At 44.4% G+C, this 18898-nt stretch overlaps 1 protein-coding gene across 1 annotated transcript in view; it reads right to left on the reverse strand.

Annotated features, from left to right (window-relative positions):
- The window catches only part of POLN (DNA polymerase nu), a 197288-nt gene that overhangs the window by 168039 nt on the left and 10351 nt on the right, over nucleotides 1-18898 (reverse strand). The window contains exons 4-5 of the mRNA XM_038744811.1: nucleotides 15527-15639; nucleotides 164-321 (exon numbers count right to left, since the gene is read on the reverse strand). Coding sequence (XP_038600739.1) covers nucleotides 164-321; nucleotides 15527-15639 — 271 coding nt within the window. The remainder of the gene's footprint in view (nucleotides 1-163; nucleotides 322-15526; nucleotides 15640-18898) is intronic.

Consider the following 18898-nt stretch of genomic DNA (forward strand, 5'->3'; position numbering starts at 1 on the left):
TAATAAATATGTACAAACATATATACATATATACAGGTGCTGTGGGGAAGGGAAGGAGGTAAGATGAGGGGGATGGAGAGGGGGACGAAGGGGAGAGGAAGGAAGGGGCACAGAATACGTGTATAGACTATTTAGTGGGATGGAACATTTCCAAAATCCTCACCACTGCACTAGGTGAAGAATCAGTGTTTTCTCCCTCTGTTCTCACAGAGGTGGATTTTCCAAAATATTTTGCTACCAAATCTTCAAAACAGGGCGCGGCGTCCTTAGGATCCAGGAGCCAGGCGGCGATTCTGGGATCGAACACAGCACAGCTGGCAACTGGAAAAAATCAAATGAATGAAACGCAGGCTCCTTAATTGCCCAGAAAAAATGAAGACGGAACCGAAAAGCGGGTGACATTTCAATGATAATGACTGTGGTATTTATTAAGCACTGACTCTGTGCCAGGCACTGTACTAAGCGCTGAGGAGGAAACAAGCAAATTGGGTGAGACATAGTCCCTGTTCCACGTGGGGCTCACAGTCTTAATCCCCATTTTACAGACGAGGTGACTGAGGCCCAGAGAAGTGAAGTGACTTTCCCAAGGTCAGATTCCAGACAAGAGGGGGAGCCGGGATTGGAACTCAGGTCCTTCTGACGCACAAGCCCGTGTTCTATCCACTAGACCACACTGCTTCTCTACAAAAATCAAGATCTGCACTGCACTGTGTGTGGGGGCAGAGAACTTATATCCTGTGAGAGAAGCAGCGTGGCTCAGTGGAAAGAGCCCGGGCTTTGGAGGCGGAGGTCATGGGTTCAAATCCCGGCTGCGCCACTTGGTAGCTGTGTGACTTTGGGCAAGTCACTTCGCTTCTCTGGGCCTCAGTTCCCTCATCTGGAAAATGGGGATGAAGACTGTGAGCCCCCCGTGGGACAACCTGATCACCTTGTAACCTCTCCAGCGCTTAGAACGGTGCTTTGCACATAGTAAGTGCTTAATAAATGCCATTATTATTATTATTATTATTATTATTATTATTATTAAAATGGGGATGAAGACTGTGAGCCCCCCGTGAGACAACCTGATCACCTTGCATCCTCCCCAGTGCTTAGAACAGTGCTTTGCACATAGTAAGTGCTTAATAAATGCCATTATTATTATTATTATTATTATTATTATTATTATTCTTAAAATGGGGATGAAGACTGTGAGCCCCCCGTGAGACAACCTGATCACCTTGCATCCTCCCCAGTGCTTAGAACAGTGCTTTGCACATAGTAAGCGCTTAATAAATGCCATTATTATAATAATTATTATTATTAAAATGGGGATGAAGACTGTGAGCCTCCATGAGACAACCTGATCACCTTGTATCCTCCCCAGTGCAGAGAACAGTGCTTTGCACATAGTAAGCGCTTAATAAATGCCGTCATTATTATTATTATGATGATGATTACTGCTGGATTCTCCCAAGCACTCTGTACTCAATATGTGTTCAATTAAAGCTGCTCATTGATCTATTGATTGATTGATTGATCAACCGTATGTCCATTCATGGCATAGTGGCTAGAGCCCAGGCCTTGAAGTCAGAGGCTCAATGGTTCTAATTCCAGCTCCATCACTTGATGATGGCATTTATTAAGCGCTTACTATGTGCAAAGCACTGTCCTAAGCGCTGGGGAGGTTACAAGGTGATCAGGTTGTCCCTCGTGGGGCTCCCAGTCTTCATCCCCATTTTCCAGATGAGGGAACTGAGGCCCAGAGAAGTGAAGCGACTTGCCCAAAGTCGCACAGCTGGCAATTGGCGGAGCCGGGATTTGAACCCCTGACCTCTGACTCCAAAGCCCGGGCTCTTTCCACGGAGCCATGCTGCTTCTCCATCACTTGCCTGCTGTGGGAACTTGGGCGAGTCACTTCGCTTCTCTTGGCCTCAGTTTCCTCATCTGAAAAAGGGGAATTGAGACTGTGAGTCCCATGTTGGGCAGGGACTGTGTCCAACCTCATTAGCGTCTATCCACCCCAACGCACCGTACAGTGCCTGGCACATGGTAAGCGTTCAGCAAATACCACAATTATTATTATTGTTATTATTATTATTATTGCTCAGGCCTCATGACCCTTTAAAGCAGGGCCTGATCAGCGTAGCTCAGTGGAAAGAGCCCGGGCTTTGGAGTCAGAGGTCATGGGTTCGAATCCCAGCTCCGCCACATGCCTGCTGTGTGACCTTGGGCCAGTCGCTTAACTTCTCTGAGCCTCAGTTCCCTCATCTGTAAAATGGGGATGAAGACTGTGAGCCCCATGTGGGACAACTTGATCACCTTGCATCCAGCGCTTAGAACAGTGCTCTGCACATAGTAAGCGCTTAACAAATGCCATCATCATCATTATTATTATTATTATCCCGGCTCCGCCACATGCCTGCTGTGTGACCTCGGGCCAGTCACTTAACTTCTCTGAGCCTCAGTTCCCTCATCTGTAAAATGGGGATTAAGTCTGTGAGCCCCACGTGGGACAACTTGATCACCTTGTATCCAGCGCTTAGAACAGTGCTCTGCACATAGTAAGCGCTTAACAAATGCCATCATTATTATTATTATTATTATCCCGGCTCTGCCACATGCCTGCTGTGTGACCTTGGGCCAGTCACTTAACTTCTCTGAGCCTCAGTTCCCTCATCTGTAAAATGGGGATTAAGTCTGTGAGCCCCACGTGGGACAACTTGATCACCTTGTATCCAGCGCTTAGAACAGTGCTCTGCACATAGTAAGCGCTTAACAAATGCCATCATTATTATTATTATTATTATTATCCCGGCTCCGCCACATGCCTGCTGTGTGATCTTGGGCCAGTCACTTAACTTCTCTGAGCCTCAGTTCCCCCATCTGTAAAATGGGGATGAAGTCTGTGAGCCCCATGTGGGACAACTTGATCACCTTGTATCCAGCGCTTAGAACAGTGCTCTGCACATAGTAAGCGCTTAACAAATGCCATCATCATTATTATTATTATTATCCCGGCTCTGCCACATGCCTGCTGTGTGACCTTGGGCCAGTCACTTAACTTCTCTGAGCCTCAGTTCCCTCATCTGTAAAATGGGGATGAAGTCTGTGAGCCCCATGTGGGACAACTTGATCACCTTGTATCCAGCGCTTAGAACAGTGCTCTGCACATAGTAAGCGCTTAACAAATGCCATCATCATTATTATTATTATTATCCCGGTTCCGCCACATGTCTGCTGTGTGACCTTGGGCCAGTCACTTAACTTCTCTGAGCTTCAGTTACCTCATCTGTAAAATGGGGATTAAGACTGTGAGCCCCACATGGGACAACTTGATCACCTTGTATCCAGTGCTTAGAACAGTGCTCTGCACACAGTAAGCGCTTAAAAAATGCCATCATCATTATTATTATTATTATCCCGGCTCCGCCACATGCCTGCTGTGTGACCTTGGGCCAGTCGCTTAACTTCTCTGAGCCTCAGTTCCCTCATCTGTAAAATGGGGATGAAGTCTGTGAGCCCCATGTGGGACAACTTGATCACCCTGTATCCAGCGCTTAGAACAGTGCTCTGCACATAGTAAGCGCTTAACAAATGCCATCATCATCATTATTATTATTATTATCCCGGCTCCGCCACATGCCTGCTGTGTGACCTCGGGCCAGTCACTTAACTTCTCTGAGCCTCAGTTCCCTCATCTGTAAAATGGGGATTAAGACTGTGAGCCCCACATGGGACAACTTGATCACCTTGTATCCAGCGCTTAGAACAGTGCTCTGCACATAGTAAGCGCTTAACAAATGCCATCATTATTATTATTATTATTATCCCGGCTCCGCCACATGCCTGCTGTGTGACCTTGGGCCAGTCACTTAACTTCTCTGAGCCTCAGTTCCCTCATCTGTAAAATGGGGATTAAGTCTGTGAGCCCCATGTGGGACAACTTGATCACCTTGTATCCAGTGCTTAGAACAGTGCTCTGCACATAGTAAGCGCTTAACAAATGCCATCATTATTATTATTATTAGCAGAGGGTGCAGATGTTGGGCAGAAGGGGAAGACCTTTTAGACTGTGAGCCCACTGTTGGGTAGGGACCGTCTCTATATGTCGTCAACTTGTACTTCCCAAGTGCTTAGTAATAATAATAATAATAATAATAATAATAATAATGGCATTTGTTAAGCGCTTACTATGTGCAGAGCACTGTTCTAAGCGCTGAGGGGGAATACAAGGTGATCAAGTTGTCCCACGTGGGGCTCACAGTCTTCATCCCCATTTTACAGATGAGGGAACTGAGGCTCAGAGAAGTTAAGTGACTTGCCCAAGGTCACACACAGCAGACATGTGGCCGAGCGGGATTCGAACCCATGACCTCTGACTCCTTCATCATCATCAATCGTATTTATTGAGCGCTTACTGTGTGCAGAGCACTGTACTAAGCGCTTGGGAAGGACAAGTTGGCAACATATAGAGACGGTCCCTACCCAACAGTGGGCTTACAATCTAAAAGACTCCAAAGCCCGGGCTCTTTCCACTGAGCCACGCTGCTTCTCTGGTACAGTGCTCTGCACACAGTAAGCGCTCAATAAACACGATTGATTGATTGATTGATTGATTGATTGATTGACCAGGGCCTGCCAAAGGCCAGCGACGATCCTCTGAGGTGCTGGCCCACTGAACTGGAGGAGCACAGTGTGAGCTGGAGCTCTGTAGTAGTGACTACTACTACATTTATTTTATTTATTTTATTTTGTTAGTCTGTTAGGTTTTGTTCTCCGTCTCCCCCTTTTAGACTGTGAGCCCGCTGTTGGGTAGGGACCGTCTCTATAGGTTGCCAATTTGGACTTCCCAAGCGCTTAGTCCAGTGCTCTGCACACAGTAAGCGCTCAATAAATACGATTGATTGATTGATTGATTGATTGCCATCTAAGATAAGCAGCGTGGCTCAGTGGAAAGAGCCCGGGCTTTGGAATCAGAGGTCATGGGTTTGAATCCCGACTCCACCGCATGTCTGCTGTGTGATCTTGGGCCAGTCACTTCACTTCTCTGGGCCTCAGTTCCCTCATCTGGAAAATGGGGATGAAGACCGTGAGCCCCACATGGGACAACCTGATCACCCTGTATCCTCCCCAGCGCTTAGAACAGTGCTTTGTACATAGTAAGCGCTTAACAAATGCCAATTATATATATATATATATATATATATATATATATATATATATATATCAGTGGAAAGAGCACGGGCTTTGGAGTCAGAGGTCATGGGTTCAAATCCTGACTCCGCCACTTATCTGCTGTGTGACCTTGAGCAAGTCACTTCACTTCTCTGGGCCTCAGTTCCCTCATCTGGAAAATGGGGATTAAGACCGTGAGCCCCACATGGGACAACCTGATCACCCTGTATCCTCCCCAGCGCTTAGAACAGTGCTTTGCACATAGTAAGCGCTTAACAAATGCCAATTATATATATATATATATATATATGATGATGATGATGACTGACCGCTCTGTAGACGCCGGAGTCGGCTCTGCTGCTCTCCACCCGTGAGGTCGCCGGGTAGGAGAGGTCGAAGCCGCGGACCCCCGGCATCCCCTGAGGGGGCTCGGCCTCGTCCCCGGAGCCAGCCGGCAGTAATAATCATAATAATGATGACATTTATTAAGCGCTTACTATGTGCAAAGCACTGTTCTAAGCGCTGGGGGGATGCAAGGTGATCAGATTGTCCCACGTGGGGCTCACAGTCTTCATCCCCATTTGACAGATGAGGTAGCTGAGGCCCAGAGAAGTGAGTAGAGGGTAACTAACTGAGCGGTCCCGGAGCCGGTCGGTGGGACTGTGAGACCGTTCGATCCCTCCGTGGCAGAAGCAGCGTGCCCCAGTGACTTGACACCCGTCTGCGTGTTTGGTTTTGTCGTCTGTCTCCCCCTTCTATATATATCTATATAATAATATAATATAATATAATATAATATAATATAATATAATATAATATAATATAATATAATATAATATAAAACATTACATAATAACATAACATAATATAATATAATAATATAATATAACAATATAACATAATAATATAACAATGTGATATAATATAATATAATATAATATAATATAATATAATATAATGTATAATAATAATGGCAGTTATTAAGTGCTTACTATGTGCAAAGCACTGTTCTAAGCGCTGGGGGATACAAGGTGATCAGGTTGTCCCACATGGGGCTCACAATCATCATCCCCATTTTCCAGATGAGGTAACTGAGGCTCCGAGAAGTCAAGTGACTTGCCGAAGGGTCACACAGCAGACATGTGGCGGAGCCGGGATTCGAACCCATGACCTCTGACTCCAAAGCCCGTGCTCTTTCCATTGAGCCACGCTGCTTCTCTCTCTATATATATATAATTGGCATTTGTTAAGTGCTTACTATGTGCAAAGCACTGTTCTAAGCACTGGGGAGGATACAGGGTGATCAGGTTGTCCCATGTGGGGCTCACGGTCTTAATCCCCATTTTACAGAGGAGGGAACTGAGGCCCAGAGAAGTGAAGTGACTGGCCCAAGATCACACAGCAGACGTGGTGGAGTCGGCATTCGAACCCATGACCTCTGACTCCAAAGCCCGGCCTCTTTCCACTGAGCCACGCTAGATGTCAATCAATCAATCAATCAATCAATCGTATTTATTGAGCGCTTACTGTGTGCAGAGCACTGTACTAAGCGCTTGGGAAGTCCAAGTTGGCAACATATAGAGACAGTCCCTACCCAACAGTGGGCTCACAGTCTAAAAGGGGGAGACAGACAACAAAACCAAACATACTAACACAATAAAATAGAGTAGATATGTACAAGTAAAATAAATAAATAAATATCCATATATACAGGTGCTGTGGGGAAGGGAAGGAGGTAAGATGTGGCGGATGGAGAGGGGGACGAGGGGGAGAGGAAGGGAGGGGCTCAGTCTGGGAAGGCCTGTCGTCAACTTGTACGTGGCTCAGTGGAAAAGAGCCCGGGCTTTGGAGTCCGAGGTCATGGGTTCAAATCCCGGCTCTGCCAATTGTCAGCTGTGTGAGTTTGGGCAAGGCACTTCAATCAAATCAATCAATCAATCGTATTTATTGAGCGCTTACTATGTGCAGAGCACTGTACTAAGCGCTTGGGAAGTACAAATTGGCAACACAATTGGCAACTTCACTTCTCTGGGCCTCAGTTCCCTCATCTGTAAAATGGGGATGAAGACTGTGAGCCCCCCGTGGGACAACCTGATCGCCTTGTAGCCTCCCCAGCACTTAGAACTTGCCAACTTGTACTTCCCAAGCGCTTAGTCCAGTGCTCTGCACACAGTGAGCACTTAATAAATGCGATTGATTTATTGATAGAAAGGTGCTTTGCACATAGTAAGCGCTTAATAAATGCCATCATTATTATTATTATTATTGTACTTCCCAAGCGCTTAGTCCAGTGCTCTGCACACAGTAAGCGCTCAATAAATACGATTCAATGAATGAATGAATGACTAATGGATAGAGCCCGGGCCTGGGAAGCAGAGGGTTCTAATCCCGGCTCTGCCACTTGTCTGCTGTGTGACCTTGGGCAAGTCACTTCACTTCTCGTTTAGAACAGTGCTTTGCACATAGTAAGCGCTTAATCAATGCCATCATTATTATTATTATTATACTTCCCAAGCGCTTAGTCCAGTGCTCTGCACACAGTAAGTGCTCAATAAATACGATTGATGATGATGATGATGATCAAATCTGTTATTATTATTATTATTATTATTATTATTTTAATTCCCAAGCGCTTAGTCCAGTGCTCTGCACACAGTAAGCGCTCAATAAATACGATTCAGTGAATGAATGAATGACTAGTGGATAGAGCCCGGGCCTGGGAAGCAGAAGGTTTTAATCCCGGCTCTGCCACTTGTCTGCTGTGTGACCTTGGGCAAGTCACTTTCCTTCTCGTTTAGAACAGCGCTTTGCACATAGTAAGCGCTTAATCAATGCCATCATTATTATTATTATTATTATACTTCCCAAGCGCTTAGTCCAGTGCTCTGCACACAGTAAGCGCTCAATAAATACGATTGATGATGATGATGATGATGATCAAATCTGTTATTATTATTATTAGTATTATTGTACTTCCCAAGCGCTTAGTCCAGTGCTCTGCACACAGTAAGCGCTCAATAAATACGATTGATTGGTTGATAGAACGGTGCTTTGCACATAGTAAGCGTTTAATAAATGCCATCATTATTATTATTATTGTACTTCCCAAGCGCTTAGTACAGTGCTCTGCACACAGTAAGCGCTCAATAAATACGATTCAATGAATGAATGAATGACTAATGGATAGAGCCCGGGCCTGGGAAGCAGAAGGTTCTAATCCCGGCTCTGCCACTTGTCTGCTGTGTGACCTTGGGCAAGTCACTTTCCTTCTCGTTTAGAACAGTGCTTTGCACATAGTAAGCGCTTAATCAATGCCATCATTATTATTATTATTATTATTATTATACTTCCCAAGCGCTTAGTCCAGTGCTCTGCACACAGTAAGCACTCAATAAATACGATTGATGATGATGATGATGATGATCAAATCTGTTATTATTATTAGTAGTATTATTGTACTTCCCAAGCGCTTAGTCCAGTGCTCTGCACACAGTAAGTGCTCAATAAATACGATTGATTGGTTGATAGAACGGTGCTTTGCACATAGTAAGCGTTTAATAAATGCCATCATTATTATTATTATTGTACTTCCCAAGCGCTTAGTCCAGTGCTCTGCACACAGTAAGCGCTCAATAAATGCGATTCAGTGAATGAATGAATGAATAATGGATAGAGCTCGGGCCTGGGAAGCAGAGGGTTCTAATCCCGGCTCTGCCACTTGTCTGCTGTGCGACCTTGGGCAAGTCACTTCCCTTCTCGTTTAGAACAGTTCTTTGCACATAGTAAGTGCTTAATAAATGCCATCATATCATTATTATTATTATTATTATTATTATTATTATTATTGTACTTCCCAAGCGCTTAGTCCAGTGCTCTGCACACAGTAAGCGCTCAATAAATGCGATTCAGTGAATGAATGAATGACTAATGGATAGAGCCCGGGCCTGGGAAGCAGAAGGTTCTAATCCCGGCTCTGCCACTTGTCTGCTGTGCGACCTTGGGCAAGTCACTTCCCTTCTCGTTTAGAACAGTTCTTTGCACATAGTAAGTGCTTAATAAATGCCATCATGTTATTATTATTATTATTATTATTATTATTATTATTATTATTATTATTATTATTATTGTACTTCCCAAGCGCTTAGTCCAGTGCTCTGCACACAGTAAGCGCTCAATAAATGCGATTCAGTGAATGAATGAATGACTAATGGATAGAGCCCGGGCCTGGGAAGCAGAAGGTTCTAATCCCGGCTCTGCCACTTGTCTGCTGTGCGACCTTGGGCAAGTCACTTCACTTCTCGTTTAGAACAGTGCTTTGCACATAGTAAGTGCTTAATCAATACCATTATTATTATTATTATTATTATTATTATTGTACTTCCCAAGCACTTAGTCCAGTGCTCTGCACACAGTAAGCACTCAATAAATACGATTCAGTGAATGAATGAATGACTAATGGATAGAGCCCAGGCCTGGGAAGCAGAAGGTTCTAATCCCGGCTCTGCCACTTGTCTGCTGTGTGACCTTGGGCAAGTCACTTCACTTCTCGTTTAGAACAGTGCTTTGAACATAGTAAGCGCTTAATAAATGCCATCATTATTATTATTATTATTATTGTACTTCCCAAGCGCTTAGTCCAGTGCTCTGCACACAGTAAGCGCTCAATAAATACGATTGATTGGTTGACAGAACGGTGCTTTGCACATAGTAAGCGCCTAATAAATACCATCATTATTATTATTATTGTACTTCCCAAGCGCTTAGTCCAGTGCTCTGCACACAGTAAGCGCTCAATAAATGCGATTCAGTGAATGAATGAATGACTAATGGATAGAGCCCGGGCCTGGGAAGCAGAAGGTTCTAATCCCGGCTCTGCCACTTGTCTGCTGTGCGACCTTGGGCAAGTCACTTCCCTTCTCGTTTAGAACTGTGCTTTGCACATAGTAAACGCTTAATAAATACCATCATATTATTATTATTATTATTATTATTATTATTATTCCCAAGCGCTTAGTCCAGCGCTCTGCACACAGTAAGCGCTCAATAAATGTGATTCAGTGAATGAATGATTGACTAATGGATAGAGCCCGGGCCTGGGAATCAGAAGGTTCTAATCCCGGCTCTGCCACTTGTCTGCTGTGCGACCTTGGGCAAGTCACTTCACTTCTCGTTTAGAACAGTGCTTTGCACATAGTAAGCGCTTAATAAATGCCATCATTATTATTGTTATTGTTATTGTTATTATCATTATTATTATTATTATTATTTTATTGTACTTCCCAAGCGGTTAGTCCAGTGCTCTGCACACAGTAAGCGCTCAATAAATACGATTCAATGAATGAATGAATGACTAATGGATAGAGCCCGGGCCTGGGAAGCAGAAGGTTCTAATCCCGGCTCTGCCACTTGTCTGCTGTGCGACCTTGGGCAAGTCACTTCACTTCTCGTTTAGAACTGTGCTTTGCACATAGTAAGCACTTAATAAATGCCATCATATCATTATTATTATTATTATCATTATTATCATTATTATTATTATTATACTTCCCAAGCGCTTAGTACAGTGCTCTTTTCACAGTAAGTGCTCAATAAATACGATTCAATGAATGAATGAATGACTAATGGATAGAGCCCGGGCCTGGGAAGCAGAGGGTTCTAATCCCGGCTCTGCCACTTGTCTGCTGTGCGACCTTGGGCAAGTCACTTCCCTTCTCGTTTAGAACAGTGCTTTGCATATAGTAAGCACTTAATAAATGCCATCATATTATTATTATTATTATTATTATTATTATTATTATTATTATTATACTTCCCAAGCGCTTAGTCCAGTGCTCTGCACACAGTAAGCGCTCAATAAATGCGATTCAGTGAATGAATGAATGACTAATGGATAGAGCCCGGGCCTGGGAATCAGAAGGTTCTAATCCCGGCTCTGCCACTTGTCTGCTGTGCGACCTTGGGCAAGTCACTTCACTTCTCGTTTAGAACAGTGCTTTGCACATAGTAAGTGCTTAATCAATGCCATTATTATTATTATTATTATTATTATTATTATTATTGTTATTATTGTACTTCCCAAGCGCTTAGTCCAGTGCTCTGCACACAGTAAGCGCTCAATAAATACGATTCAATGAATGAATGAATGACTAATGGATAGAGCCCGGGCCTGGGAAGCAGAAGGTTCTAATCCCGGCTCTGCCACTTGTCTGCTGTGTGACCTTGGGCAAGTCACTTTCCTTCTCGTTTAGAACAGTGCTTTGCACATAGTAAGCGCTTAATCAATGCCATCATTATTATTATTATTATTATACTTCCCAAGCGCTTAGTCCAGTGCTCTGCACACAGTAAGCGCTCAATAAATACGATTGATGATGATGATGATGATGATCAAATCTGTTATTATTATTATTAGTATTATTGTACTTCCCAAGCGCTTAGTCCAGTGCTCTGCACACAGTAAGTGCTCAATAAATACGATTGATTGGTTGATAGAACGGTGCTTTGCACATAGTAAGCGTTTAATAAATGCCATCATTATTATTATTATTGTACTTCCCAAGCGCTTAGTACAGTGCTCTGCACACAGTAAGCGCTCAATAAATACGATTCAGTGAATGAATGAATGACTAATGGATAGAGCCCGGGCCTGGGAAGCAGAAGGTTCTAATCCCGGCTCTGCCACTTGTCTGCTGTGTGACCTTGGGCAAGTCACTTTCCTTCTCGTTTAGAACAGTGCTTTGCACATAGTAAGCGCTTAATAAATGCCATTATTATTATTATTATTATTATTGTACTTCCCAAGCGTTTAGTACAGTGCTCTGCACACAGTAAGCGCTCAATAAATGTGATTCAGTGAATGAATGAATGAATGAATGAATAATGCATAGAGCCCGGGCCTGGGAAGCAGAAGGTTTTAATCCCGGCTCTGCCACTTGTCTGCCGTGCGACCTTGGGCAAGTCACTTCCCTTCTAGACTGTGAGCCCACTGTCGGGTAGGGACCGGCTCTATATGTTGCCAACTTGTACTTCCCAACCGCTTAGTACAGTGCTCTGCACACAGTAAGCGCTCAATAAATACGATTGATTGATTCTCCGGGCCTCGGTGACCTCACCTGTAAAATGGGGATCGAGACTGCGAGCCCCACGTGGGACAGGGACTGTGTTCAACCCGATTGGCTCGTGTCCACCCCAGCGCTTAGTACAGTGCCTGGCACATAGTAAGCGCTTAACAGACACCGGAATTATTCTTATTACCCGTAAACTCCCTGTCCAAGAATGTGGAGCCAAAAGACAATCAGTGCGGACCCACTCTACGCAGGGCACGATACAGAATATTCGCCCGGGAGAGGACGATAGTGTTAGTAAATATGATTCCTGTCCTCTAAAAGGGGAGGCAGACGCTAGCTCGGTGGAAAGAACCCGGGCTTTGGAGTCAGAGGTCATGGGTTCAAATCCTGACCCTGCCAATTAATAATAATAATAATAATAATAATAATGTTGCCAACTTGTACTTCCCAAGCGCTTAGTACAGTGCTCTGCACACAGTAAGTGCTCAGTAAATACGATTGATGATGATGATGATGATGGCATTTATTAAGCGCTTACTCTGTGCAAAGCACTGTTCTAAGCGCTGGGGAGATTACAAGGTGATCAGGTTGTCCCACGGGGGGCTCACGGTCTTCATCCCCATTTTCCAGATGAGGGAACTGAGGCCCAGAGAAGTGAAGCGACTTGCCCGAAGTCACCCAGCTGACAGTCGGCGGAGCCGGGATTTGAACCCACCACCTCTGGCTCCAAAGCCCGGGCTCTTTCCGATGAGCCACGCTATTGTCAGCTGTGTGACTTTGGGCAGGTTACTTCACTTCTCTGGGCCTCAGTTCCCTCATCTGTAAAACGGGGATTAAGACTGTAAGTCCCCCGTGGGACAACCTGATCACCTTGTAACCTCCCCAGCGTTTAGAACAGTGCTTTGCACATAGTAAGTGCTTAATAAATGCTATTATTATTATTATTATTATAGTGTCTAATTAATCAGTCACTCCTATTTATTGAGCACTTACTGTTCACAGAGAACCGCACTAAGCACCTGGGAGAGTACAATATAACAATCTAACAGACACGTTCCCTGACCACAACTTTACATTCTAGAGAAGCAGCGTGGCTCAATGGAAAGAGCCCGGGCTTTGGAGTCAGAGGTCATGGGTTCGAATCCCAGCTCCGCCACATCAATCAATCAATCATATCTATTGAGCGCTTACTGTGTGCAGAGCACTGTACTAAGCGCTTAGGAAGTACAAGTTGGCAACATATAGAGACAGTCCCTACCCAACAGTGGGCTCACCTGTCTGCTGTGTGACCTTGGGCAAGTCACTTCCCTTCTCTGAGCCTCAGTGCCCTCATCTGGAAAATGGGGATGAAGACTGTGAGCCCCACGGGGGACAACCTGTCCTGCATGGTTATTTATTTATTATTATTAGAAGGGGAGACTGACATTAATGTAAATAATCAATCAATCAATCGTATTTATTGAGCGCTTACTATGTGCAGAGCACTGTACTAAGCGCTTGGGAAGTACAAAGTGGCAACATATAGAGACAGTCCCTACCCAACAGTGGGCTCACAGTCTAGAAGGGGGAGACAGACAACAAAACAAAACATATTAACAAAATAAAATAGAGTAGATATGTACAAGTAAAATAAATAAATAGAGTAATAAATATGTACAAACATATATACATCTATACAGGTGCTGTGGGGAAGGGAAGGAGGTAAGGCGGGGGGGATGGAGAGGGGGAGGAGGATAATTTGTCAAGCGCTTATTATGTGCAAAGCACTGTTCTAAGCACTGGAAAAAACATGAGAGCAGTTTCCCCTCGTCCACCCTCCCTCCCCGACGCCCTTAACGCCTCCCATCAATCAATCAATCAAATCGTATTTATTGAGCGCTTACTGTGTGCACAGCACTGTACTAAGCGCTTGGCAAGTCCAAGTTGGCAACATATAGAACCGGTCCCTACCCAACAGTGGGCTCACAGTCGAGAAGGGGGAGACAGACAACAAAACCAAACATACTAACACAATAAAATACATAGAATAGATAGGTACAAGTAATTAGAAGGGGAGCACTGTACTAAGCGCTTGGGAAGTCCAAGTTGGCAACATATAGAGCCGGTCCCTACCCAACAGCGGGCTCACAGTCTAGAAGGGGGAGACAGACAACAAAACCAAACATATTAACACAATAAAATACATAGAATAGATATATACAAGTAATTAGAAGGGGAGCACTGTACTAAGCGCTTGGGAAGTCCAAGTTGGCAACATATAGAGCCAGTCCCTACCCAACAGTGGGCTCACAGTCTAGAAGAACGGAGAAGCAGCGTGGCTCCCTGGAAAGAGCCCGGGCTTTGGAGGCAGAGGTCATGGGTTCAAATCCCAGCTCCGCCAACTGTCAGCTGTGTGACTTTGGGCAAGTCACTTCACTTCTCTGCGCCTCAGCTCCCACATCTGGAAAATGGGGATTAAGACTGTGAGCCCCCCGTGGGACAACCTGATCACCTTGTAACTTCCCAAGTGCTTAGAACAGTGCTTTGCACATAGTAAGCGCTTAATAAATGCCATCATTATTATTATTATTATTATTATAGAAGGGGGAGACAGACAACAAAACCAAACATACTAACACAATAAAATACATAGAATAGATAGGTACAAGTAATTAGAAGGGGAGCACTGTACTAAGCACTTGGGAAGTCCAAGTTAGCAATATATAGAGCCGGTCCCTACCCAACAGCGGGCTCACAGTCGAGAAGGGGGAGACAGACAACAAAACCAAACATATTAACACAATAAAATACACAGAATAGATAGGTACAAGTAATTAAATGGGGAGCACTGTACTAAGCGCTTGGGAAGTCCAAGTTGGCAACCTATAGAGCCGGTCCCTACCCAACAGTGGGCTCACAGTCGAGAAGGGGGAGACAGACAACAAAACCAAACGTATTAACACAATAAAATACATAGAATAGATATGTACAAGTAATTAGAAGGGGAGCACTGTACTAAGTGCTTGGGAAGTCCAAGTTGGCAACCTATAGAGCCGGTCCCTACCCAACAGTGGGCTCACAGTCGAGAAGGGGGAGACAGAGAAGAAAACCAAACATATTAACACAATAAAATACACAGAATAGATATGTACAAGTAATTAGAAGGGGAGACTGACAATAATCTAAATAAATAAATTACGGATATGTACGTGGGGGCTGTGGGGCTTGTGTGAGCACCCCACACAACGTGCCGGCTCTTCTGCCCGCTGAAGTTAAAAAAAAAAAGCCATTTCACGAAGCCCGTTACAAAAACTGCAGCTCACCTTGTTTCCAGGTGATCTCACGGCCGGAGCTCTGCAGGACAGTTCTTAAAAAATCCTTCGCATTAAAGCAAATAACTGGACTTGCACACTTTAGTATTTGAAACAGCACTTTCCTGCAAGATAAAAAAGACATGAATCGCCGCTTCCCACCAGCCACGCTGCACAGAGCACACTCTTCATGAATGCCTTTGGTAGTAGTAGTAGTAATAATAATAATAATGATGGCATTTGGTAAGCGCTTACTATGTGCAAAGCACTGTTCTAAGCGCTGGGGAGGATACGAGGTGATGAGGTTGTCCCACGTGGGGCTCGCCGTCTTAATCCCCATTTTTACAGATGAGGTCACTGAGGCGCAGAGAAGTGAAGTGACTCGCCCAAGGTCACCCAGCTGACAGGCGGCTGGAGCTGGGATTTGAACCCATGACCTCTGACTCCCAAGCCGGGGCTCTTTCCAAGTATTATTTGTTTCCTTCTCAAAAACAGCTCTGAATGTCCACATCCCCCTTCTAGACTGTGAGCCCACTGTTGGGTAGGGGCCGTCTCTCTATGTTGCCGACTTGGACTTCCCAAGCGCTTAGTACAGTGCTCTGCACACAGTAAGCGCTCAATAAATACGACTGAATGAATGAATGAATGAGTCATTTATTACATTGGTAACCTGGAAAACAAATGCTCTAAGATGCTTAACTGCTACCCCAGAGGTTGATATTTGATAATAATAATCATCATCATCAATCGTATTTATTGAGCGCTTACTATGTGCAGAGCACTGTACTAAGCGCTTGGGAAGTACAAATTGGCAACATAGAGAGACAGTCCCTACCCAACAGTGGGCTCACAGTCTAAAAGGGGGAGACAGAGAACAAAACCAAACATACTAACAAAATAAAATAAATAGAATAGATATGTACAAATAAAATAAATAAATAAATAGAGTAATAAATATGTACAAACATATATACATATATACAGGTGCTGTGGGGAAGGGAAGGAGGTAAGATGGGGGGATGGAGAGGGCAAGTCACATCCCCCTTCTAGACTGTGAGCCCACTGTTGGGTAGGGACCGTCTCTCTATGTTGCCAATTTGTACTTCCCAAGCGCTTAGTACAGTGCTCTGCACATAGTAAGCGCTCAATAAATACGATTGATGATGAAATTTGTTGCGGACAGGGATCGTCACTCTTTATTGCTGTATTGTACTTTCCCAAGCGCTTAGTACAGTGCTCTGCATGCTGTACTTCCCAAGCGCTTAGTACAGTGCTCTGCACACAGTAAGCGCTCAATAAATACGATTGAATGAATGAATGAATGAGTCATTTATTACATTGGTAACCTGGAAAACAAATGCTCTAAGATGCTTAACTGCTACCCCAGAGGTTGATATTTGATAATAATAATAATTAATAATGACGACTGTGGCATTTGTTTTAGACTGTGAGCCCACTGCTGGGTAGGGACCGTCTCTATATGTTGCCAACTTGTACTTCCCAAGCGCTTAGTCCAGTGCTCTGCACACAGTAAGCGCTCAATAAATACGATTGATGATGATGATTTGTTAAGCACTGACTGTGTGTTCTAAGACGCACTGTTCTGAGAAGCAGCGTGGCTCAGGGGAAAGAGCAGGGGCTCGGGAGTCAGAGGTCATGGGTTCGAATCCTGGCTCCGCCACTTGCCAGTTGTGTGACTTGGGGCAAGTTGCTTCCCTTCTCTGTGCCTCAGTTACCTCACCTGCAAAATGGGGATTGAGACTGAGCCCCACGTGGGACTTCCTTCCTCTCCCCCTCATCCCCCTCTCCATCCCCCCATCTTACCTCCTTCCCTTCCCCACAGCACCTGTATATATGGATATATGTTTGTACATATTTATTACTCTATTTATTTATTTATTTATTTATTTTACTTGTACATATCTATTCTATTTATTTTATTTTGTTAGTATGTTTGGTTTTGTTCTCTCTCTCCCCCTTTTAGACTGTGAGCCCGCTGTTGGGTAGGGACTGTCTCTAGATGTTGCCAACTTGTACTTCCCAAGCGCTTAGTACAGTGCTCTGCACACAGTAAGCGCTCCATAAATACGATTGATGATGATGACTTCCTGATGACCTTCTATCTGCCCCAGCGCTTAGAACAGTGCTTGGCACATAGTAGGTGCTTAATAAATACCATCACTATTATTCTAAGCACTGGGGAAGATAATTAGAGAAGCAGCATGGCTCAGTAGAAAGAGCCCGGGCTTTGGAGTCAGAGAACATGGGTTCAAATCCCGGCTCCGCCACATGTCTGCTGTGTGACCTTGGGCAAGTCACTTAACTTCTCTGAGCCTCAGTTCCCCCATCTGTAAAATGGGACAGATGGACAATAATATTATTGGGTAATATTAATGTCTGCTGTGTGACCTTGGGCAAGTCACTTAATTTCTCTGAGCCTCAGTTACCTCATCTGTACAATGGGGATTAAGACTGTGAGCCCCACGTGGGGCAACTTGATCACCTTGTATCCCCCCCCAGCGCTTAGAACAGTGCTCTGCACATAGTAAGTGCTTAACAAATGCCATCATTATCATTATTATTATTATTATTATTATTGGGTAATCTGGGGTAATATTAATGTCCATTAATGTCCATAATTATTATGGACACGTGGGACAACCTGATCACCTTGTATCCCCCCCCAGAGCTTAAAACAGAAGCAGCATGGCTCAGTGGAAAGAGCCCGGGCTTTGGAGTCAGAGGTCATGGGTTCGAATCCCAGCTCTGCCAATTGTCAGCTGTATGACTTTGGGCAAGTCACTTCACTTCTCCGGGCCTCAGTTACCTCATCTGTAAAATGGGGATCAAGGCTGTGAGCCCCCCGTGGGACAACCTGATCACCTTGTATCTACCCCAGCACTTAGAAAAGTGCTTTGCACATAGTAAGCGCTTAATAAATGCCATCAAAAAAAACAGTGCTTAGAACAAGCACATAGTAAGCGCTTAATAAATGCCATTATTATTATTATTATTATTATCAGGTCAGAAACAGCTTGATGGTGCTTAGTTATTTGGACCACAGGAAGAGTAATTAAGTGTTTGTCACCTCTGTCGGTGCTGTCAGAGATTCACAAACAGACCAATCAATCAGTGGTATTTATTGATCACTTACTTGTGCAGGGCACTGTACAGGGGACTTTTGAGCGTACAGTGCAGTACAGTTGGTAGATATGACCCCCGCCCTCATGGAGTTTGCAGTCTAGAGGATGAGACAGAAATTAGCGCTTAGTACAGTGCTCTGCACACAGTAAGCGCTCAATAAATACGATTGATTGATAAATTAGGCCTGGTAGAAGGGAGGGCACATAGGGTGTCAGGGAAAATGTCTTGGAGGAGATCAAT

This window comes from Tachyglossus aculeatus, chromosome 4 (assembly GCF_015852505.1).
Source record: "Tachyglossus aculeatus isolate mTacAcu1 chromosome 4, mTacAcu1.pri, whole genome shotgun sequence".
NCBI classification, from domain to species: domain Eukaryota; kingdom Metazoa; phylum Chordata; class Mammalia; order Monotremata; family Tachyglossidae; genus Tachyglossus; species Tachyglossus aculeatus.